Source organism: Schistosoma mansoni, chromosome W (genome assembly GCF_000237925.1).
Source record: "Schistosoma mansoni strain Puerto Rico chromosome W, complete genome".
NCBI classification, from domain to species: Eukaryota; Metazoa; Platyhelminthes; class Trematoda; order Strigeidida; family Schistosomatidae; genus Schistosoma; species Schistosoma mansoni.
In genome coordinates, this window is record NC_031502.1 from 23,907,743 (window position 1) to 23,934,086 (window position 26,344).

Below are 26,344 nucleotides of genomic sequence, written 5' to 3' on the forward strand. Positions count from 1 at the left end.
AAGTATAAAGTGTTCTCTACATATGTTCTTTCTTGATATGAGAAAAAAAGCTTTGTAGCAGTCACAGCACAACATCAAATAAATTCATGAAGATATTATTTGTTTAATTTAATTATGCGGAAGGTCAGTATAAACTTATTGATTGTTATTTTAACAATCATGTAAATTGCTAACGGCTTAAAATATGACCTAATAATCTAAAGCTTTTCACCATCTAAGTTGTTTTGGAATAGCGTTTCCTCTCGACTATCTCCAACTACCGCCTTACATTTCAACATGGTACGCTCGATGCCCCGTCACTTAGACTAGTGGCCAAATTGCAACTTGATCGATATAATTCAATCTACACTAAGATGGACTTAACACACAAGACATTGGTCATTATCCAGTGATCAATCAACTGTAAGAATAGACCTATTTTATTATTCTAAATCCATAAATCCCTAGTACTCCATTCAGAAACTTCTTTATTTTTAATCATACTTATTAACTTTCATATAAATATACCATATTTTCATGTCCCATACTGTTACGGCTAACCAGTAGTTAAAATATTTGGTTTAATAGCTGTGAAATAAAAATTCTCATAATCTATTTATCCTTCATTTTCACTAGACATAATATACTATCTTTTTCAAGGCAGGAAACACAAAAAACCTATTCAACCTTGATGCCAAATCTGACCATATATATTGTGAAAATTAGTTAAACATTAAGAATTATGGTTTAGTTATCAAGTTACATCAATAACAAAGTTCATTTCTCAACGTGAAAAAAGTGAGGACGATACTGATCACACTTAATTTAGATAATGATATCGTTATTTAAATGTTTGAATAACGAAATTTCAAGACTATTCACCATAGTTTTATGTTGAAATATGCTTTAAATTTCATTTCGTGTTTGCGATGCTTGTAATGTAAGATATTAAAACTTCATAGTAAGTCGAAGATCAGGAAATCATAGTCATTTTCTGCTACGATAAATGACTATTCTGACATTTATGCCTTTTTTTACTAGAGAGATATAAAATCACTGATGACAATTATTTGACTTACACCTATTCAGTATATAATCCAGATCTGTATCAAGGTACCTCATTAGAAGACATTACTTACTAACAAATAAGTATAAGAAACAATAACAACAACCCTGTGTTATATTTGCGGTTGTATACAGAAACTTCCGTCTAAGTATTGCTTGTATGTAGCTACTAAGCTTGGATTCACACCTAACAGAGAGTGTATCAGTCTATTTGGATACAGTTTGCCGTTGAGTACCACCTAGAAGAAAATTTTGATTCAGGACTTTCTGTCGATTACTTCCAACCATGAAGCAATTACACCTATTCCATATAATACTAGTGAAAGTTCAAATCATGTGATCAATGGAACAGCCAACACCTAATTATTATTCATCACTGATCTGTTACTTTGTTATACAAAAATACTTAAAGTCAACGTTATAGTTGATTTATTTAATGTTTAACACCCAAAGGTTATTTCAAACAATACCCTAATATTCTAGTTGAAACTAATAGTTACACTTCCAACTTTTCGAACATGATAAGAGTTTGCAATTCCCATCTATGGAAGTTAAAGACTGCAACTGAGCGAATCGATTTGACGTTATCGTTTACTCACCAGTCCTAGTGAAGTTGTGTCGTAGCTTACAACAGAGATCGGCATGTGCGTTTTGTCCTAATTTGGAAAACATCACCTGAATGCACATATATCCTGCTCTAGAAGTTCACACTAAGACTCGAACTCATTACATGTCGCTTCAAAAGCCATCGCGTGATCCATTAATTTCCAAGTTTAAGATATCCACTAGTTTTTTTTCAGTGAGTGTGATTACTATTATGTCTCGAAAGGGTTTGTATTATCCCGTTGTTGATGTTCAGGACAGAATTGCTATCAGTCTCTAATAGCATATGTGTATCCAGTTGTAGCTACGATTGGAATTTGCGATTAATATTTACTGATATAACTTGCTGATAACTTTTGTTTACAAATTTACTACTTGTCTTAAAAGTAGAATTTTTACGAATTATATCCAATCATAAATTATGAGAAGATAAATGATTGTCATATTGATAATACTTGTGAAATGCTAGAAGAAACATTAACAAGGATAGGAAATGAAAACGGTTGTTTGTATACACTTAAAAATAACTTTTTATGAAGGAAAGATAACTATGTGACCAGATTTTGTAAAGGAAAGAACCACAGTGAAGTGACTAAAACAAACTTGTGCACTAAACATCCAGAATATATATGAACTATCCTTCAGCAAAACTCATTGTCGATTTCAATAGAAATTCAATGTGAAGCAGCGGCTGAGTATGCTAAGTAAAAGGATTAGTACAGCCATTCATAAAAAGCTATGAAGGATTTTCAAAATCCACTGAGATTGAGTTCCAGTCTCCAACAAATAGTAAATATTGAGAGACAAATCTAAGGTACTAGAGGTATATAAAAAAGATTTTTTTCCTCTTCTACTATGAGCAATTTATTCCCAGTAGGACATTTCGTATCATAATACTTTCATAAATAATAAGATCAAGGAAATTTAAGCAATAAAATTACGTACTACTATTAAGGGTGGTAGTAGCAGTAGTAGAAAGATGAGATAAAAGTGAAAAGATTGAAGCAAATACACGGTTACAGACTACATATACGTCTGTCAGTTGTGTTGAAATCTATCTTAAAACTTAGGAATTGTATTATGATGCCTAATAATATGGAGTCTGTTTGCTACAATACAACCAATGAATTATTAAACAATTTATAAATTAAAATAGTAATCTAATTAGAAAAATAGCGAGTTTATACGGTTGTCTCAGTAACACAAATATACTAATTAGTGGTGAAATAGAGGAAAAATCTCTTACCTTTGAAAGTTGTTTCAATTGGTTAGTCAGTGACTAAACTAATACATAGTGCTTGCTGTGCTATTTTTCGCTTACTGATAGCAAAATGATGCACAGTAAACTATGAAACACCAAAACAGTCAATAAACTGAAATGATCTGCTTATTATCAATAACCCAATAGAATTTTCTTTATCTAATTTTATGCAAAAATAAATGATTCTGTATGTCATAATCAGTGAGCTTCGTGCGATGAACAACAACAATGTATGTGAGTGTATTCCAGTCAGCCAAGTATTGACTTCGTAACTTAATAAATAGTCTAATGTTGATATGTATCAAATTTTACTGAAAACCTCGTGAATAACACACTTTGAAGCGGAAAACTTCTAGAGAAATCAGAGATCTGCACAATGACTAATTCTGCTGCGTTTTTATCATTTAGTTACTTCCAAACTCAACAATCAATATGTCTAAATGAAGGTGGTAATTGAAACATTTGAATGACGGCAAACTGATTGAAAAACAGTAGCTGCTTTTCAATTAAAATTATTATTGCAGTCTTCAACTGTCTGATACAACATTTCGTCAAAATTGTAGACATATAATATTTAGAGTGTTTCTTACTCAGAATTTAAACTTTTTACCGAAAACTGACTTTTACACTTTTAATATGTGTACTTGTAATTTTGTTTGTTGTATCTAAATAGAACCTAATCGAAACTGTATGTGATACCAATGTGTCCAAATGTCAGTGACGTTAAAATGTTGAATGAAAAACAGTTGTTTATGAAAATCTAAAATTGGTACTCTCCAAGGTTATATCATATTGCGAACTACTAGAATATAAATCTGCGTTTTATGAATGTTGGACATACCCACTTTAACCGAAAAAATCTTGACTGTGCGTCTAATCATAATTTGAGCATACTAAATAATAGGGATAATGAATAGAAACATACAGCTATTTACAAATAGTATGAATGTAAGGCCTAGTTCACTTTCATGAATGACTAGTGAACAAAAATATACTAAAAACTTTTCTAGATCATTCAGGTGGTTTGGTGTAAAACATAAATACGTACTATAACGTCTTACCACATGTCATATTTCTTAACCAACCAATTAAAACACACTTTTGTGTTTCATGGTCAAACAGAATCAGCAAGAAGCCATGAATCTAGAATTTTCGACTATTGAAACTCAGTTTTTAAACGTTTTCCTAACCACGAAGAAACCTAAACTCCCAAAAGGATTTAAACTTAAATCCCTTAATGTCAAAGTTATGTTGCACCCGCCTCCTATAAAGCTGCGTCGTTTCAAACATCTATCGCTAGATCATCCCCTGATATAGAGAAACTTATATGAAACCCATACATACGGTTAATATTTTCATTAAATAGGAACTGTATTTTATTTTATTATTTTACAAGATAATATGGTTTAGGATTCTTTTGGAATTTTCTGTGTTTTGTTTATTTTCATTGGAATTCAGTATAATTCTGTCCATACTATACTTTTATGAAAGAAATTATGCTTATGCAACTTCATAGTTAGTCGAATCCAAATGACAAGAACAGAAGTGTATCAGATATAACATATGACCGTTAAGGTGAAATTAAAGCGTATAGTTATATTTCATTCATAGTATGCGTGTGTACGTAAAAGATGTGAAAGAAATTTAATGTTAATACAAACAGAGTTTTTATCTTAAAAACAACAATCCTAGACTTGATCATCACATTACCCAGTGAATTGATTTTTAACTAAAATAGATTTATATTGTGTAACTTTAAAAAAAAATTAAAACAACTGTTCAATATACTATTGAGCGGGTTAGACGATTCAAATGAAATTTTTTAAAAAACAACCAAAAATAATTACAGTAATAACAACTAAAGACATACATTATTATGTTACGCTGGATATTAAACTAAGAAATGATTAACTTTGAAAATAGGCAATTCCATCCTTTGTTGATAATGAACATCATTCATCTTGAATGTGATCAACTACATTAGAGAAAGGAACCATATGAAATTAATACATTTATGGTTGATGAAAACAGGAGATAGATTTGATTAAAAAAAAATAGGAGTTTTAAGTTATTAAACTTGAATAAAAGCTGTACCCCGAATAAAATTACCAGCTTCACATTACCAATAAGCACGATAGAATGTTAGGTACACAGTGATGTGGAGTATTGAAAGTCATTATTGGCATATATAAGCAGTGATGCATGTCATCAAACTGCTTTAACAGTTACCATAAAAAAATTTGACGAAAACTACTAGCCAACTTGGATTTCATGAGCTGATAACCTTGAGAAATGACATCACTAACTGATGTTACAGTCATCAATAAGACTAATTCTAGAGGACATTTAGCAACATTCTCCCAGAATATCTTAAATAAATATTGAGAGTTTACTGGATGACCGGTATACAATTACACATGAAGATATTTAGTCATTTAAATGAGGAATCTGATCCATTTGCTACTTCGATCTTTACAAACAGACTTCGCAGTAAAAGCATTATGTCCGCTTCTGCCCCCTTCATATATATATATATATATATATATATATATATATATATATATATTCTATGAAATATACTAAGAGAAATTCATAATATAACCTGAATAAAGTTAGTATAGTCCAACTGTCCTGTATGCAAGTATTAAAACAAACATGAATGTATAAATAGCCATATATTACAAAAGTTGAATCATTTCGGAGCATGTTAGTTAATCAAAATTAAAAGATTTTTAATTTAGAAAAAAACGAAATCTTATTCTAAGACATCTTATTTGGACGCACCATATGAATATCTAGTTCATTTCATGAATAGATATGTAAACGAACACACAAATACTTAGTAAAGAAAAGTATCTCCGTGACATTTAACCCATGTTCAGTGTATGTTCTATAAATGTTAACATATTTTTATGCACATTTTACACATATGATCCATTATCATACTCGTGATGATTACAGTGTACTATTTAAAACAGAAAGGTACTTCGAAAATTTATGGGTTCACTATATAATAGCTTGGTCAAACATTCAGATGAATATGTTTAATCATTGATTGAGTGAAGTAGCTAGTTTTTACGCTTATTTATTACACTAACTCCTAAACAAATGAAATAAAAAATAATCGACAGCTTAAAATTTGCATTAGGTAACAAATGTGAGGTAAAACACAGAACGTTTTCGAAGAACCATATAAAACAAACGTACACTGATAAGTAATTATCAAACTGCATCAAATTTCGACTTTTTTTTTTAAAGGGGAAATAAACATGATAAACCTGAATAGAGAGTATTGGGTCGCTATATTTGATGTTAACTGGAATGTTTGCATTTTTAAAATACTTAAGTGAATAACTATTTTGAAGTTCATTTTTCCGAATAATTGATTTCATTTCTTCAAAACAACTTATTTTAAGAAATTTATGAACAGAATACGAAAGCTTTTTTTAATTAGTTCACACCAGATTTATGCACGAAGCCTAGTAAAGCTTAACCATAAACACTACTTCGGCGTAGTGAATGGATTTGCCTTCTGTGAAAACATAAGATATCTGGAACAGTTCTTCCTGAAATAAATAAAAGGGAAAGATAAAACCGATAGGAATTAAATATCAATTTTCTTACCTCAGATATTTCCCGCAAAGCAGGTAAGGCTTATTAAATTATGAAGTAAACGAAGCGAAAAATAACTCCCGAGTTTTCTTCGAATGTCTTAGATAATTGCATGTCTATTCAAGATATTTTATAACCTGATGTGCACCATTAAGTAGCACAATCAGATTTTTGTCTGGTTAACTCGTAAATTGATTTGAGATTTCATAAGATAACAAATGCTAAAGACCACTTAGAAGGCGTATAAATCGAAAACCATAATAACTCCTTCACGAATTCGTAGAAATGCATAAAGTTTTAAAAGGGATTGAACACCATAGCAAATGAATAAAAATAAATAACGACAGATTACAGTGAATAAATTGAGTTCGTCTAAATACCTAAAAATCATTTTCAACATTTGATGGTGAATTTGGAGGTGATACAACCGCTTAATCAGCACCAGTACATAATTTTTAAATGAGACTATATGATTATTGAAAAAATTTAAAATAGAGTATTTAACGATGAAAAATAATCATTCACAGATATGATTTTTCCAAATCTTTTACATACGACTTCATTCGTTAAGCAACTCCCACCATATTTACGAATGAGATCAACTAATCTGACTACTTCAGCAAATTTATTTTTTTGGAAAATATTTTAAAGATATAAACTCTATATCATTCATTTTCACAAAATTAAAAATAAAGTAACAAAAAATATGAATTTCGCAAAGCTATCTAGATGAAGGCATCATTTAACTAATTGTACCTATTTACAACATCTATCTGTGGTTCGACTATACACCAATGAATAAGGAATCCTTTAGAATAATGTAAATAAGAAATATTTTGTAAATGGATAAAGGGAATCAGTTTGTTCTTAAAAGGTTCTTATTTATGCTTCAGTTTATATTTTATTTCTATTTTTGTATCGTCTAAATGATACTTAAACTAATCGTTGAATTTTAAATAGGTAAGGTGTTTTTGACAATATTAAGAGTAAAATTTGGAATTTTATAACCTAATTATTTCACAAAATAAAATGTTATTTCCGATTGTAAGAATAGTTTTTCTACCTACCTATTTAACTATAAAGAAGGCACATAACTACTATTTGATTAAATCTTGACCTCAGATGGATTCGTTTCTTATTGACTAAGATCATATCATTCCTGTTGAAAGATCTTGCAAAACATATATATATATATATATATATATTCTCAGTCAAGTATGAATGTGAACCTTGAAAAGCGAATCTATCGAAAAATTCACCGGAGAAATTCGATCATTTCGAATTAGGACATATTGTGGTGTGGTCTACTTATATCCATATAAGTAGTATATGGTGTGGGTCAGACATAGAATGTATTTTGGCAGAAGACCGATGAGGAAAGAACTGAAATGAAACGCAAACGTCTGGAAAATGCATGAGCAATGGAATAAGAGAAGAAACAGTGAAGATTGAAACAATTGGTTGTTAATTTGCAAATTGACTGTTCATTGTTTGGTAATCAGAATTTATTGAGATAGTCTGTAATCTTTGATTAAATACATTCGATTGTCCCCAGTCGTGTTCTGTTCACTACATTTGGTGTCGCTGCCAACCAGTGTTCTGTTCACTACATTTGGTGTCGCTGCCAACCAGGAGGAGGAAGGGTGCTGTTCTGCGGACGCCACTGCGGGTCTGGAGTTGAGGTGCTAGTTGGGGCAGTATGGTGTGGAGAGTTGGCGTCGAGTGGAGTGTTCTGGCGGGGCGGCGTTGGCTGTAGCGGGTGCTGTCGACGGAGAGGAGCAGTGGGACGTGCGGCTGCTGGGCGGACATCGGATGTAGATGGCTCAGCAGGCCGGTGGAGTACGGGTGTTGAACGTCCCGGGTGCCGGGTGGATGCGGATGTTGGTGCCCCGGCAGGTCGACGGAGCTATGGAGGTCAGCGCGCCGCAGACTCGACATTCTGACGGAGAGTTTGGCACAGACTGCAGTGAAAGAAGATAGTGGCATGGCGAGCAGAACCACCGCATGTACGAATGCTTTAAAGGGGGGACGAGTGTGGTGTGGTCTACTTATATCCATATAAGTAGTATATGGTGTGGGTCAGACATAGAATGTATTTTGGCAGAAGACCGATGAGGAAAGAACTGAAATGAAACGCAAACGTCTGGAAAATGCATGAGCAATGGAATAAGAGAAGAAACAGTGAAGATTGAAACAATTGGTTGTTAATTTGCAAATTGACTGTTCATTGTTTGGTAATCAGAATTTATTGAGATAGTCTGTAATCTTTGATTAAATACATTCGATTGTCCCCAGTCGTGTTCTGTTCACTACAATATGTATTGTTCTGTTTCGATCACCTAATTTAAAAAGAATAAACATTTTATCTGCCAAAATGTGTCAAATAAAATTATCATGATATTCAATGATATAGATCAGTTATTTATTTCTACCTATCAATTAAAAATAAGTGACCCCTATGTAAATTAATCATAAAATGATCGAAAAGGATGTATCATTGTCATGTTAGATAAGTAAAAGAGAACATATTTAATGTCCTTTTCTCTTCATTGCCATAAATTAAAGTACATGATGGGAAAAATTATTTGATAAAATGACAATGGAATATTATTACACAAAACAATATCTTTAGTAAACTGAATAATGTATATTTTAAATGATCTGAATTCATGTTGTATCATTTCAGTCAAACACAATAACAAGTCACATAGGAAGATTGACTGACTGCTCTCAACCAAGCACTTAAAAGTTTTACTTGTAGGAGCTTTAAACATTGAAGAATACACTGAATTTATTAATGTGTAGTAAATCTATTCACTTTAAACTCTCTTTTAACAAAAGACCAAATTTTTTCCAAAAACGAATCGATTTACTTATTATAGCGATTATATTTACGCTAACCTAATAATTTTAATTAAAACATCTTTATTCAATACCATACAACAGAATGCAGTAGAAAACCTTAACATATTGAGAAACTAGAAAGGTCATACTTTAGCAATAAAATTAGTAACACTAATTCGTCACTAAATAGTAGCTGTGTATGTCTGGACTTTAGTGATGATTAATTGCCTGAGCCCTGGTGCAGCTCCTAATCTAATTAACTTTATATGTCAGTGAACTGTATGTTGATGTTAGGCGGTCGGAGATAATCATTAAGTTTTGTGAAATCTGGTACTCGCCAACAAAGTGTATCTGCAATTTTGAAGGACTTAATTCTTGCAGTGGGATCCAAATCCATTTGAGCCCGTGTTACTACTTCTACTGCTCTAGGATAAGTCTTTATAACCCTAACTCGCTGTGTTAATGTGGTATGGCAATTTAAACTGATGCACTTATGTCAGGTTCTGCATTGCTTGTGACTGACTGGCATTGATATCGAGGCATTTAGGGGATGAATTATCATCTGCGAAATGAAAACATCTAAACTATTCAATAACTGAATAACAACGAACATGTACAGTGCTCAGTGTTGGTTAGATTTTTATGACAAATTTGATCTAGATTCTAAATTCAGTGTTTCCTATCCACACCTCCAGCAAGTATTACTGAGACGGACAAGTCAAGATGACAGAGTTCAGAAAAATACAATGCAAGTTATTCAAATAACTATTTGATCATGAAACCTGTCACATGGACTAAAACCAGTAGACGAATATAAATGAGATTGGTGGCATTCCACTTTAGCATAGATTTACATATTGTTCATCACTTCCGATAGTTATTTATTGGATCGTTGTTCTCTTTAAGAAATACTCAACTAATTACTTTTATCAAAGGATATTCTATCGATCATGTAAGAAAATTAATCAATTTCTCAGTCCCAAATGTCCAACTAAGTATGATCTCTGATTTGAAGTGCAAATGTAGAGTTATTCATCTTTCTATTTCCGAAATCGCTTCCTTTTTATTACGTTGTAATTGATCGATACCAGTAACCAGATTTGCAATATATTTACATATTGTTATAAGTGGCCATTGGACTTGAAAAACTAAAGTCAGATAAAAGCAGTTTTACAATTATTATTATTAATGAACATATAAAAGTAGAGTGAATAAACAATGATATTTCACAGATAGAGTTCACTTGGATGAATAACAAGTGAATAATTCGAACAAACACTAATCACATCTTTTACCATAAGTGTTTTTTCCCAAACATTTTATTTCAAGCTATGCTTAGCTTTTTTGATAGTGGTATATGAAAACAAATAACTTAGATTTCATATAATGCAGCTATAGAGCAATGAATAAGGCAGTCATAGCAAAGCTTTCTGTCTCATTAAAAATTGTACAAATGAGAATATTAGGAACCATCTCCAAAGTTAATAAATCATTCTTACCATAAATTTATCGCATCCCCTTATTATTTATGTCTACATATGAAACTTGAAAGTACGTTTCACTGATTTATAGTTTATATGTATTTTTCCTCAATCTATACATTACCTAAATATATTTAAAAGAAAATGCAGCGAAACGACTAAATATGTCAGTCGACAAACATCAGCTGAATGAGAAGATTGTAGAATACGACTCAACTTTTCCTATGAATAGTTAACAGACCGATTTCCCGGCGATATGGAATTCGGTCTGTAAGCACTGGGACAGTGTTGGGATAACATCATTCAAGAACCTCTAATAATTTCCTCCATTTTGTTGTACATGCTGAAAAAGAATCTAACAATGCCTCATCCGGAGAATCCATAAAAGAATTTCCTAGTCAGTCAGTTGCATGATATGGATTTTAAGACGAAAATAAAGATACTACACCAATATGATATGGTATGAAACCATGGAGCTAAAGTGTAGCTAACGTCAACAATACCGATCTGTTCGCTGTCAATGTTATCTTCTGCACCACACATTATTTGGAAAGATGACCTCATACTTTGAAAAATTTTATGGAAAGCATCATCCAATTGACTTGGCAATAGACTAATATCATCTAAACAATATAGAAAATAATCGGGACTCGTTGCTATTATATTTTTAATCCACTTGTGTCAATCTATATTGGCTAAAATGTCTTTTGAGACTTCTTGTAGTAAACTATGGAAAATCATTCTAAAATATTGTACGAGTGTACTGAGGAGCTCTTTAACTATGATGAAAAATGGTCATTTTGAATAATGGTGATTTTTGTAATGTCTCTTTATGGGTCAACACGTACATGAGTTATTTAATTACCACGCTACATCGATCTTCAGCCGTGAAAGTTTGAAACGTTATAAACCAATCTGTTGAGTATACCAGACCAGACTTAAAGTGTTTAAAAACCATAGATTAGATATGCGTTCAATGACCCTCCGGGTTTTATAATGTCTTACAAACTGCGTCATTTTATGATGACACTTATTTCATAACTAGAAATAGCTCATCAATCAAGTTAAATATATGTACTTGCTTTTTAATCAATGATGCACTCCCAGTTTGTATAAGCGAATGTTATAAGTTTCTTAACAACAATGTAATAATCGTCAAAGTATTAATCGATAGTTCAACTCCATAACTTAAACTTGTACTTCAACCTTTCCGTTGCGTATATTCACTCCCAGAAAGTCAATATAGTCACGATGTTTTAGCAAATCATTTACAATAATAATAAACTTGTTAATTATTAAAACGAACCAGTTGGCAGCCTCCATAGCCATGTTTAAAAATAAGTGCTCAACAGTAAATAAATTGTAGAACAATGATCACAGATACAACATCGAAAAAGATCACTCAAAGAAATATGTCTTTGAATATATATAAGTTAGAAATTATATATGTTGTAACAACGTTGTTACTGCCAACATTTACTGTTATAATTAGTTTCTGGAACAATACTGGCTGACATAAAGATTAATTCTCTAATGTTACAACAATCCGATCCAAAAACATGTAACAGAAACTTTAATTACGATTTAATGGGAACTTTGAAAATCCAAACAATAATGACTAAGCCACACAAATAACGAAAGTTCACGTACATTTGGTCCCATTTTTTTGATATTGTCAATAAATTAAAAATGAATAACCTGAATTAGAAAAACTCACTGATAAATAAACTTGGAAAGCAACACTTAAGCAAAAATTAGGAGTGAATTAAGATTTCTAATTACCGAATGCCAACCATCCGATTCTAGTCTTCTGTCTCATTCAGAAATGACACAGTTTACATTTAAAATGTATAATTTCTGACAAGCATAGAACTGCATTTACTTTGATATGCTGAACCAAAAACTGTTATCATGTTCACTACAAGTATACATTGAAATACAGTAAACTTTTGCTTATATGTGTACAAAAAAACACGCAATCACTTAGTTCGAATATAACCGGTGATCTGTACTACTTGTTAACAACAAGGCCATAAGTAAGCTATTAGTTAGTCTATGTACAAATCTGTAAGTGTAAATGGTGTGAAAAACAAAAATACATAACCTTTGTGTAGAAATAGATTGTTTCAAACAGCTGAAGAAAATAAATTTTTTATGTTTTCCTAGTAAACACGAAAATCATATCGTAAAAACGATAAGTCGAGGTAAAACACTAACAAATGGTAAAAACGATTTTGTAGTACAAACATTAGTCAACGGAAGACACTACTCCAATCTACAATGTAAAAAAAATAATAAACAAACATCAAGATAAGGAACATTTTGTCTGATACAACTACATGTTCAATGGAGAAACATTTACTAGATTGGGCAGAATTCCTTTTTGTAGAACCTAAAATTTATTAACATCACTGAAATAAGCACAAAATAAACTCCCATGATTGATAACCTAAAATGTTGTAAGAGACCTGTTTCAATGGGCAAACAACTACGATAGAGAAAAATCAGACAAAAGCCTAAAGTAAGTACTTGCTAAACCTGAGGTCAATATCTAAAACTAGACAGACAAATAAATTAACAATGAACGACGAAAGTCTTGTGAGGCTAGCAGTAACTATAGTCGTTTGCCTTAGGGTTATGAACAATTTATTTTATTAGTTCCATTGTGATGACGTAACAGTATGTGTATCTGTAAACAACTTTAGCAATAATAATAGCTGAAACAGGTACAGTAATATTTTGGCGAAACAACATTTTTACAAACAAACCTTAAATTGAAAGAGGAATTTCGAAGACAGAATACTTTGGAGACAATTTAGACAAACCGAGAAACATTAAATGGAGTTTGTGGGATAGGCAGAATCGAAACTGTTACACAACAAGCACAACAAGAAATTGTTTAGCGATTTATTTTCTTCATGAGTTAGCTTTTCCTTTAGCTTCGCTTTCCCAAAAGAATGGCAATTACTTCAACCTGTGAAAAGAACATAAGCACGCAATTGGAAAACGTGCTTTAGTATTTAACCAAATCATAAAGTCCAGGGATCATGTAGTATGAAAACAGTTACACTATGAAACTTAAACAGATAATCTCATATATGAAAATAATATTTGCTAAATAAGCAACGTTAGTATTTGCACAAATGCTGAATATGAAAGAAATAAGTCATTAAAAGGATCACATCACTATTTAAATTAGGTTTACTTTTTGTCAGAACGATCAGAATTTCGTAGAAATTTCAAAAAGTCTAATTGTGGAAAATCGTATTTTCGCATTCATATTACATGGAATAACAATGTGATGAATAAAGGATAAAATGAGTTAAGATTAACGTGATATTCAATACCTAATTCTTCAGTTAACTATTTAAGCTTTCAAACACTACCGCCTAACTAAATTAAATGGTCTAGAGTTTGCCAGAAAGTCTGCATATGCACTGTTGATTATCTCATTATATTTTGACAGTTACAGAAATGCACTAATATAACCGAACATATAAATGTGTTTCGACCTGTATTTACTTTCAACGGAGATTAAGAAGCAAGCAATTCATCTTGTTATCGTGAAATATTTGTTATTCGTGTACTAAAGTTCGTGACGAGAACCACTTATATAATAAGACATGGAGATGAGGCGCGTAACCATTTATGTATCTCTAAAAATCCAAGTGAGCATATCAAAATGTATAGATAGATAATTAAAGACTTGAATATACTATAAATATACCATAACTGGCGACTAAGCATAATTTCGTCAGCGAAACAAGTTTTATGGTTCGGACAGTTAAATTTTAATAAATTTCAGACACTCATTTATACTGACGTTGTAACTTTTTGAACACAGGACCAAGTAAGCCATTCAACTCTGTAAGCATTCACATCGCTGTACAGAACAATAACATACTCGAAACGCTCAAATGAAGCCAAACGCTTCGTTTTTAGCTAGCTTTGACAAAGCAAACCCTTCACACTTCCAGCAGAACAATTTAAATTTTACTCTACCCAAATATTTGCTTAATGCTCGAGTTGAAATTCATAATGAACACAAAACTAATCTCGACTGGAAGTATACATAAAGAGTATGAGAATTTGATGCTCCATAGGTGTTCAAACTAAATTACAAAATCAACAAAGTGAAATCTAACTTTATGTTGTGTGGACGAACATAAAGTTGATTCTTAATTTAAAAGTATTCCTTATGATCCACTCATCGTGTAATATAGCGTATACAAAAATAAGAATTGTCATAATGTTTTCATAATTATCTATCAAAAGGACACAAGATACATCCCGAACAAATTCTAAAATACAAGTTAAGGGTTGGAAGAATTATGAATTAACAAACAAGCAGATTAAAAACTGTACTCAAGTATACTTTGTCATCAGGCTTACTGCCGGTGGTTATTTGTTGATTTTATACAACTATATGCTAACCATCAAACAGAGCTATAAATTAGGAGTGGTGACAAAGCAGATTCGAGATGTTATAAGAAAAATAATTTCAGATGTCAGAGCACAGTATTTAGCTATGCATGTTTATTTGTAAGCGCGTATTGATAGCTGTCAAGTATAACTATACCAACCAATTATCGCTCAGTGGTTAGATAAATTGAATTTAGTAAGACTGTAAAAACAAACTGGTCATAAAATTCTTCGTGCATTACAAATTACTTTTTCATTTTCAGTAAGTAAAGCAGCTGAAAAACAAGTTCTTACTTTCAACTTTTAATCTTCCTGTTTGAGCTGTAATTGAAACCTTCATCCGGCCTCTCCTTTCTGTATGGTCCATTCCACAAAGTCGTGGAGCCTTAGATGTACATCTCTTATGAACATTTAGATTGCAGTCTGTAACGTGACAAAGAAAATCTGACAAACTGTATAGAAACAACTAACAGACCAGTAAAGTTCAATACTTAAAATACATTAAACCTTCGTTCGAAATCACATAACCGCCGTCAGCAACTTTTGGGGATTTTGTATACTATAGGTGATTGAACATGATAATATTACACAGATAGTAGAAAGGACTTCATAATCAAATAGTAAATGTTAAACGGTCTTGAATATGAAACTTAAGTGAGATAGAGTGGAATGATTAACATTAATTATCTTCCCTATCGAGGAATTCGTATTTATTTATTCGACAACTATCCTTAAGCCTTCTCTTTTGCCTAGCATGATTTGTATTACCATCTATCATTTTTTACCATTCTTTTGCTTTTACTTTCTTGATATATGTAATAGTTTGTTTCACATATGTATAACTTCGTAATCTGTGAACAAGTTAGTGAGTATATGAGCTTAGTAGTTCGATGGATGGCCTGTTGAAACATAAAATGAAAGAAGATATGTTCAAATTCCAAGATGAACATCAACACAGATAAACCTGGCTGACAGGTCTCGAGTGGGATGAAACGTGCATCCTAGATTTCATAACCAGTTACAACCCGATTTTTAATTTTCTACTGCAACTTCCTGTTCCATAGTCCTTTAGCATTTTAGTCAATAACGAATTAAGATGCTTACGACTTGAAATCCATGGAGCTTTTATGCATGATCAATGAGTCTCTGGTTTTTTAAAGTTCTAACTGAAACTCATTCAATGAGACACCTCTCGTTTGCATAACATGTCTAAGTAACTCCGCTAAATATACTACTGTTGGATTATATTGTTAATACGTCATTCGTTTACTCAACTATGCTTATCAATCTAGGATGATAAATTGAATAACAATGAATCAGTTGTATCCATTTTAATCTTTTTACAGGAAATATCCGAATACTCCGAAAGATTAGATATTACAAAAGCAAGAAAAAACTTTGCCTAGTTTTTTGATCCGGACTAACCTTTATTTTGACTTTTTAAGTGTTTCCAGTAAGGTTAGACACATTTTACTAGAAATGCTTTTCGAAGCTGTTTCAGAAGTCCTTTTTCTGTAAATATTCTTTTACTTGTGATATATTTTTGTTAGTTATTATGTAGTAATCTAAGACTTCAGTCAGTTTAATACAATGACGAATGAATTTCTACCGTTCTAGTTCGATTAAGCAATGAACACGAAATGAGTTTCACGGGGTCATATTTTTCTGAGACAATGATAACTATGAATTTGTGGTTATATGATACAAAAAGAAAGGCTACACAACTAGATAAACTAACATGAATACAAACTTAGCACTTCAGTTAGACATCTAATACAAGAATACTGGAGTTTAGCCCAAACATCGTCTGGGCTTCAGCTTTGAATAAAATTAAGATCATGTGCATTTACTTCAAATCTATTAAAAAGCGTAAACATAAAATGCCAAATATAATACTAGGGGCAGAGAACACATCATTATTCTTAATATACAACAATTCTAAAGTTTAGATCGTATCATGTGAAAATCTTGAGCTAAACACGATTGTCAGATATGATGATGTGAATGGTTTAGAAAATTACTTAATAGTGGGCATTGCTCAGTAGCTTACAAAATACATTTGTTCGAAATGCATACTGAAGACAATCTCTTCGGAGAATCAGGAACATGGTTTAAAAACGTAAGGTTACTTACCAAATGTGCATTTAAAGCTATCTAGGATACAATTACTCACTTTTACATTTATATCCTTGATGTAACAAACCATAAAGAAGAGAACCACAGTGGTCACAAAATGTCGGGCTTGTATACGTGTACAGCACAAAATCGTGTTTTTTCTCAAACTAGGAAGTTCGATTAATTCGTACTGTTTCAAACATACGTCTGTATCGGGCCCAGTATCTGCGCCAGGACATTGGAAAGTAACCAGTTGATAACACCTTTTATGAACCGTAAACAGACAGGCTTTGCACTGAACACCCTGTATACCAAGACCCCTAAACGGAGTTGACGCACATTTATATTTTTAAAAAAGTACCATATGAAGTCTTTGCAATGCCCGCAAAATGTGAACTGCTTTAAAAATCGAGCAACAAACTCATGACCCTTCACATACGAGACATTCTTTTCTCGCAATGCACCTCGCCTTGCAAAACGGATAGGATTTTGAACTGATGGATGACCACCAGAAGTAAGCTTATTAGCCTCTGCAGACGGTGCGGAGAGAGATGACATTTAGTAGGAATTTGAAATTGTTCCCATAATCTAACCTTCGATACGACAAGGTAAAACACCAAATTTCCGTAGAGCTAATATATGATAGATTTCACCTTAAAGTGTCAATAAAGAAAATCATCCGTCTTTTCACCTACAAAATATGTTCTTAACTGAAGAGTTGGTTTAAACCAGTTTACATGAACTTGTATTATTTGATAACTGAGTCGGCACGATCTAGTTCGGCATCAGTTTATAGTGACCTACATTTGTGATGAGAACGCTATTGGTATAATGGAAACAATCATTATTATAACCAATTGTACCAGTGATTCTTTTGCTATACATTTTTGTTTAACTGTACCGAACACACTTTTCCTTCCGTTGCCTGTGACCTTGCACGAAATCGCTAACGTTCGGCGGTTCCGCCTGTAAACTTTGGCACGTCTCGGTATTCTTTCGATACCATAAGATCGACAACAAATATATATAGTTTCAACCTGTAACAGCCTTCTGCTTCCTGCCGTACCGACGGATCCAACTCGATATCTGGCACGAAATCTTCTTGCGGAGGTGATCATGGTCAATCCCAACTCGACGCTATCTACAAGTTTATGAAAGACAACATAATGAGCAACCTTTTTTCACCCTACCGATAGTCTCTAAGTTGACCCGACTTCAATTACTTGTTGAAGTAAAGAGTAGGGCTGGCTGATGATTAGACAACCAGTAGTAACCTGTCAACATTTTGTAGTGTCTTCACAAATGCTCCGTATGGCAATCCAAAAAGAATTACGGTGCGTCAAGCGCAAGATTATCATTAGTAAGTTTAAAAATTATATTCAAGTTCCTTCTAGTTCTATATGACTGTGGAATATGTATAATTTACCTAGTCTCTCGTCATATATCAGTTCTGTGATTCCGAGAATCGACTTAAATGTTGAAAGTGTAAGAGGCCTTGGGCAAATGATCAAAGTATTTGAATACATATATTTGGACTTTTTGAAATATCTGTTTATTGTTCGTTTGTTCTCAGACCGAGTATGACATTGAAGATACCACAGGTATTGTGATCTGACAACACTTTACCAGAAACACCTATAATTGAATCGCACCCACCAAGTGAAATCAAAAGTCATAGGCGGGGAGGTTGTAAGATATATTTGATAGAATATCAATATATCGAGAAGTGACTGATCTAATCTGGCTAGAGATCGCAGGACAAATTGAGCATGTCGTTCTCACTCGTGATCTGATGCAGATGCATGAACGAGCGCCTTCAGCTAGGTGAGTCCATTAAAACTAATGTGGTAAACATCCAATGTCGAACACTTACAGAGCTATTGATTTTGGGGATTTATTTGCAGCTACAGATCACTCCCCTCCTACGAAGTGGCCAGACCCAATGTTATACTCAACGATTTTGTCGTTGGTAAACACTCTTCTGATAGCTTTCTATGTTTAGCAGCATCTGGTCGTCTTTCCTTACAATAAGGGGCCATGAAGTACAATATAGTGATCGGGAAACAAAGTACAATCGAAATCTCGGTTCCTCATTAACTTCATTGTTCTTTTCCAGCCGTCGTGGAAAAGCAAAAAAGAATATGTAAGTGCATGTCGAAAAGCACTCGTTCGTGCGTAAAGACACAAAGCGAGCGAAAAAATAGATAAATAAACTAATACGCCTGCGACAAAGTAAAAGCGATTCAAAGAAAAATGTTTTTTAATAAAAAATTCAAATATACGCTTATGAATAAAAAAAATTTAGTTTTTTTGTTTGTTTTCTTGGAATAAATATATGAGTATAAGCACATCAAATATTTTTATTGTATATAATACTAAGGAAAATCGAGATAAGGCAAAATGTTAACTGGTGTCTTACGTGCAATAGTCGTTTAAATAATCCAGAAATCTCGCTCTTCTTCCAGAACGCGTTGTTCTGAGTTTATTTTCAGATACTGCCGAAGTATCAACGTGCGTGTTCGCTGTCGGATGAGGCACTACAAGTGTAAGAGCCATGTCGTTCGATTGTACCGAAGGAAAATCGACAAAGCTAGGATTTCCTTATAAGTACGCTGCTTTGATTTGATTGTTACTGATGCTATCGTTAGTGCCGTTCTTATCGACTATACAATACTTAGGTTCATGTTGAAGAACTTTGAAGGGTCCTTCGTATGCTGATTCGATTGGTCGTTGATGTGAGTCTCGACGTACAAAGACATGTGTACTACATCGTAAGTCAGGTTGAACGAAAACATCAGTTGATTAGGGTTGATTGGAAACAGGTTTGAATAAACGTATTGCGTTTGTAATCCTGCTCATGTAGGAGTTGGGATCCATGTTCACTGAAGAAGATGAAGGACCCATGAATTCTCCTGGAAGTCGAAGTGTCTTTCCATAAGCGAGTTGAGATGCAGTGTATCTGTAACAGCTCAGGTTGGTTGGTTAAGAGTTGACCCCAAACAACCAGGCATATGCTAAAACAGTATTGTTCAAGTATTCATTCACTTCCTTACCTTTTGTAAGCGTTATATTCCCTACTATCTTATATGGAATGTTGAGAGCCTTTGTTTGTCTGAACAGATAATCCCACGCTCCACTGTGACTGCGCGAAGATCGAAATAAAGACCTATTCACTACTTCTCTGGTTTCTTCTATCAATAGCACGAGGGTTACCTATAGGCACGAAAGTGGTGAGCCCTTTTTGAACACAATTTAACCTCATTTCTGTTATTAATCTTTTTTTTTTTTTACTTAATCGTAAAAGTAGACCGGATTATCCGTAAACTAAGTTGAGTATATAACTAGTTTATTCCGTATTATCTTAAGTTATTCGTGTTATAGTAACCATTTTTCGTGCTAACTTTATTGCTATATTTGTCACATACCTCATGTCAGACTCAATAGAAGCCAGTAATCTGGAGGATTTGTCACCAGTGGTGATAGACACTGTTATAACTACGAAATCCCTACTTCCAGAATTTGATCGTAGTGATCCTGAGTTGTGGTTTGCTCAACTAGAGCATTATTTCACAAGACACAATATCAAATCTGAAGGGATTCGCTATAGAGACTTGTGTTCTATCCTTCCTCCTTCAGTTGCCAAAGAAGTCCGTGACTTGATTTTAGATCCACCATCACCACAACCATACACCATCTTAAGACGAGAGATAATGAACCGTTTATCATTATCAGATAGTCAAAGAATCCAAAGACTTTTTCAAGGTGAAACACTAGGTGATCGGTCGCCGTCACAGTTTTTGCGTCACCTCCAAGTGTTAATGGGTGATAACACGGTGGGTGAAGCAGTCCTAAAACAAGGATGGATACAAGCTCTCCCATGCTACGTCCAACACTGTTTGGATGCACAAGATCCTGAAACTTCATTATCTCATTTAGCGCGTATAGCCGATAGAATAATGGAGAGAGGTCCTCCAACTGGACCAGGCACAATAAATCACACACAAAAAGTAGAATCAGCAAAAGACCCCGTCATAGAAGGACTCATTGTGAGTGTTAAGAGTCTCACTGAGGCTGTCACCAGAATGCAAATGGGTCATAGAAACAGGAGCAGGTCACCACAACGACCACGATCCAAGTCACAAAACAGGTCACAAATGTCCAGACAACCTGGGCAGTTTTGTTGGTACCACTGGAAGTTTGGTGTCAACTCAACCAAGTGCATGCAACCATGCGCCTGGCCTAAGCATAATTCTAAGACAGCGGGAAACGAGTAACCCCTCCCCAGGTCGCGACGACTGAGGAGGGGCGCCAAAACAGTCGCTTGTTTTATGTTAAAGACAGAAACTCTGGCTTGAATTTCTTGGTGGATACTGGCGCTGCTCTTAGCATCATCCCTCAAAATAAAACTGAGATTAGTCGAGAAACATCATCAATTACACTTCAAGCTGCAAATAAAACTAAAATTGCGACATTTGGGCAGAAAAACTTAACCCTAGATTTGGGGTTCAGGAGGCAATTCCCTTGGGTTTTCACGGTAGCCGACTTAGATCTGGCAATACTGGGGATGGACTTTCTAGAGAGATACGAATTTCTAGTTGACACCAAGAGACGGCGATTAACACTAAAAGAAACTTCGTATTACACAAAAGGCAAAGAAAGTCACATCAGCTCTCTTAACTTGATTCAAACTCCTCCAGTAACAACAGCGAAATTCCAAGATATACTCGCGGAATTTCCAAACTTAACTAAACCAAACCCACAGCCTTCTAAAGACAAACTAAAAGTAAGTCACACTATCAAAACCGAAGGTGCACCGGTTTTTGCAAAACCCAGGAGACTAGCACCAGATAAGCTCAAAATCGCTAGGGCCGAGTTTGATTATATGCTACAACTGGGTATTATCCGTCCCTCTGATAGCCAATGGGCATCCCCTTTGCATATGGTCCCAAAGAAAAATGAAGGTGACTGGCGACCGTGCGGGGATTACAGAGCCCTCAACCGTCAAACCGTACCAGATAGGTACCCAATACCGCATATCCAAGATTTCACAAACGGTTTACAGGGTATGAACATATTCACTAAAATTGACTTAGTCAGGGCATATCACAATATCCCAGTGGCGGATGAAGATATCCCCAAGACAGCTATTACAACACCCTTTGGCTTATTCGTGTTTATACGCATGCCATTCGGCCTGAGAAATGCGGCACAGACATTTCAAAGATTCATAGACAATCTACTTCGAGATATGCCATTTGCGCAGGGGTATATAGACGACTTGTTTATTTGCCAGCCCCGATTTGCAATCACACGAACAGCATGTAAAAACAGTGTTAAAAAGACTGGATGAACATGGAATAAACATACATCAAAGTAAGTGTGTTTTCGGTGTTCAAACTTTAGAATTTCTCGGTCACACAATAAGCCCAGAAGGGATTAAACCGATCAAAAAAGAAGTAGACACCATTAAACAATATCCCATACCTAGTTCTCTAACACAACTGAGAAGTTTTCTAGGTCTAATTAACTTTTATCGCAGATTCATACCAGGTTGTGCACAATTAATGCAACCTTTGACAGATTCACTAAAAGGAAAACCAAAAGAATTCAAACTGTCTTCTGACGCTGTCGAAGCTATTAAACAGCTTAAAGATAAACTAGCTCAAGCAACTACGTTGATGTATCCGAATTCTCTTTCCCCACTTGCTTTGATGGTGGATGCTTCTGATAAAGCAGTAGGCGGTACCCTTAACCAACTGGTTAAAAACGCCTGGAAACCAATTGCTTTCTTCTCAAAAAGACTCGCTCCAGCAGAGACAAGGTATTCTACCTTCGGGCGAGAACTTCTTGCAATCTACCTAACCATTAAACACTTCCGACACATGTTAGAAGGCAGGGAATTTATAGTCTTTACGGATCACAAACCACTAACGAATGCACTAAAAGCAGGAGCTGATAAATACTCACCTCGAGAAGTCCGACACCTTGACTATATATCACAGTTCACAAGCGATATCCGACATGTCAAAGGTCAGGACAATCAGGCGGCAGATGCTTTATCTAGGCTAGAAATAAACGTGCTACAGCAGTCTACAGTAAACTTCGAGACGTTGAGAAACGAACAAGAGCAGGATCTAGAATTACAAAACCTGCTTAAAACAAACAATTCAAGTCTTAATTTAAAACAGTTCCCATCACCTGTCGATGGTATTCTAATCTACTGTGACACGACCAAGGCAATGCCGCGACCTTTCGTTCCCAAAAGTACGCGAAAGTTGATATATAATAACTTTCATTCTTTGTCTCATCCTGGCGCAAAAGCTTCAACAAAACTAATCAATGCCAGATATATATGGCCGAATTTACAGAAGAATGTACACAAATGGGTTAGAGAGTGTTCAGCATGTCAACAATCAAAGATAAATCGTCACACAAATTCACCCATAGGTGTTTTCTCGCAACCAGATGCACGTTTTGCCCATGTGCATATCGACTTGGTAGGTCCTTTACCACGTTCAAACGGTTTTAATTATCTTTTTACATGCATAGATCGATTTACCAGATTCCCTATAGCCATCCCGATAGCGGACATCACAGCGGAAACAGTAGCCAAAGTTTTCATGCAGAACTGGGTAACCATTTTTGGTACACCTATAACAATAACGACGGATAGAGGAGCGCAATTCGAATCCGAACTATTTAATAACTTGGCTAAACTTCTAGGCTCCAATAGGATACGCTGCACTGCATATCATCCTCAGGCTAATGGGATGGTAGAACGTTTTCACCGTCAGCTAAAAACCGCTCTTATATCTCACTCAAACCCCAATCAGTGGACAGAATTCCTACCGTTAGTTATGTTGGGAATACGAACATCTGTCAAAACTGACACACAGTGTTCAGCTGCGGAACTGGTTTTCGGAACAACTCTGAGACTACCAGGTGAATTTATTAACCCTAATACTAACAGTCAAAAACTTAATATAGAAAATTATGTAGATCAACTACGAGATCACATGTCTAAACTTAAGCCGATTAATACTCGTGAACAATCGCGCGCCGTATATATACCTAAAGACCTAAGCAATTGCACGCACGTATGGATAAGATGTGACAAAATAAAAGCACCACTCAGCCCTCCATTTGAAGGTCCTTTCAAAGTCGTCTCAAGAAAATCTAAATATTTCGTGATAGAAAAACATGGAAACATCGACACAGTAAGTATTGATAGGCTAAAGCCGGCTTATCTAGATCATGAACCACCATACGTGTTGTTAGATCGTTTAACTGACAAATCCATTACGGAATCAAAATATAAAGATGATAAATCTTTACAAATGACTAAAACGGTTCGCTGGGCACATCCGATTAGTCAGTCAAGGATGTTGACAGTTTCGACTGCATGATAAATCTAACCACGTAGCTAATCAGACCCTGCATCTACTTAAAAATATTTTGTTTTCTTCATTCCGCCTCACATACAACTCCCCAGACCTTTTACCTTTGATATATAAGTGTTATGTTAAATATTTTTTTTAAATACTGGACACATAAGCTAGGTATTCCGAAACGATGGCTGAGGATTTTATTCAAACTCGTACAACTTACACTGGCAAATACAACGAATTCAAAAAGCAACCCAGGCGAGTTTTATAATTTCTTTTTCTGGTTAATTAACTATACTGGCTATACATATATACCATATGAACTAATTCTAAAAGTTTTCGGTCGAAGATATGTTTAGTAGCTTGATACAATTACTATGGTCAAGTACTTATTAAAGTTCTCATCATTTTTTTTAAATTTCTGACATTGAAGAATCAATAACCGTGAAGATATGGCACAGTACGTTACTGTAAGGATACTATCTTAGCCGCGTTGATTCCACATACCTAATTTTAAACACAACGTATAAAAGAACTGTTAAGTAATCATAACATTGAACTGACGATATGACTATCGTGGCTATGTTAACGTTAAACCAATTATTATTAGTGGCCCATACAAAACCCTGGAACTTAACACTAGCGTTATAAAAAAGACATGTTATGTCAATAGCTTATATATATACTTTTTTTTCTCGGTTTAATAATAACGTAAAAAGAGTATTTGACACAACTGTACTTGATCCGCATACTCAACACAATTTTTTTGCTTCTTAACCGTATATTCGTTTCCGTTTTGTGGATTACTCTGATGCACCCTTGGTTACGCACCTAGTTGTAAAAAGCGGTCATCACTGGCTCAAGGTCATGCACTTGATCGATTTTGTTAAAGAGCCCAACTTCTAGCAAGTTCACCCTTTTACATATACGCATTACAAAAGAGTTTTTTTTGTTGCTGTTTTCATGGTTATTCGTGCACAAGATATCTACACTATGTTTATTTCCTTCCAGAATACCAATCCGTTCTGGAGGCCAAGCACTTACATGAACGGAACAATTATCAATTGCATTTATGTATTTCCATTTTGTATCTTATTATTTTAGGCAGGCAGTGGAGCAGTTCTTCAGGTTTGCTTGATTTTCACCATTACCTTTGAAGTAGACTCTTCTTTACTTTTTACTTGAGGGCGACTCAAGAGGCAGGTGAGTAAACACCTGATAGCCGGTCTGAGCATGGAAAAATCGTACCTCACCAACATGGTGTTGGGTAGCCCGCTCGCGGCACTTCCTCAGATATTCTTATTCCACATTCTCACACTTTCTCTTGAAAGCACGCAGCAAACCGTCAGCGATAGTTGTAGAAAAGATCACATGCTACAAAGATGACAAGCTGGTAAATGAAGAGACATCCATGGACTATCATTGAAAGCGTTAGTCGTAACTGATTGTAAGTCAAAAAGTGAGCGAGTTGATAATTTCGCCTTGGGATGAGAAATAGAACGAAGGTGTTATCGATAGATAGGTTAATCGAACCGACGTTCCTACGGAAGTCGATTCTAGGGGGAAGCTAATGTAAC

At 34.3% G+C, this 26,344-nt stretch overlaps 2 protein-coding genes across 2 annotated transcripts in view; both read right to left on the reverse strand.

The window, feature by feature from the left end:
- Smp_128480 (serine/threonine kinase) overlaps nucleotides 1-15,607 on the reverse strand; it is a gene marked incomplete at both ends in the record, with an annotated part of 51,351 nt that extends 35,744 nt beyond the window's left edge. Inside the window, one exon of the mRNA XM_018789045.1 lies at nucleotides 15,562-15,607. Coding sequence (XP_018654527.1) covers nucleotides 15,562-15,607 — 46 coding nt within the window. The remainder of the gene's footprint in view (nucleotides 1-15,561) is intronic.
- Nucleotides 15,608-17,392: 1,785 nt separating this feature from the next.
- On the reverse strand, nucleotides 17,393-17,940 carry Smp_204130 (uncharacterized protein; the record flags this gene model as incomplete). Its single annotated transcript, XM_018789046.1, has 2 exons — nucleotides 17,393-17,531; nucleotides 17,588-17,940. The coding sequence occupies 2 exons, from the start codon at nucleotides 17,938-17,940 to the stop codon at nucleotides 17,393-17,395; spliced, it is 492 nt and encodes a 163-aa protein (XP_018654528.1).
- Nucleotides 17,941-26,344: the final 8,404 nt, after the last annotated feature.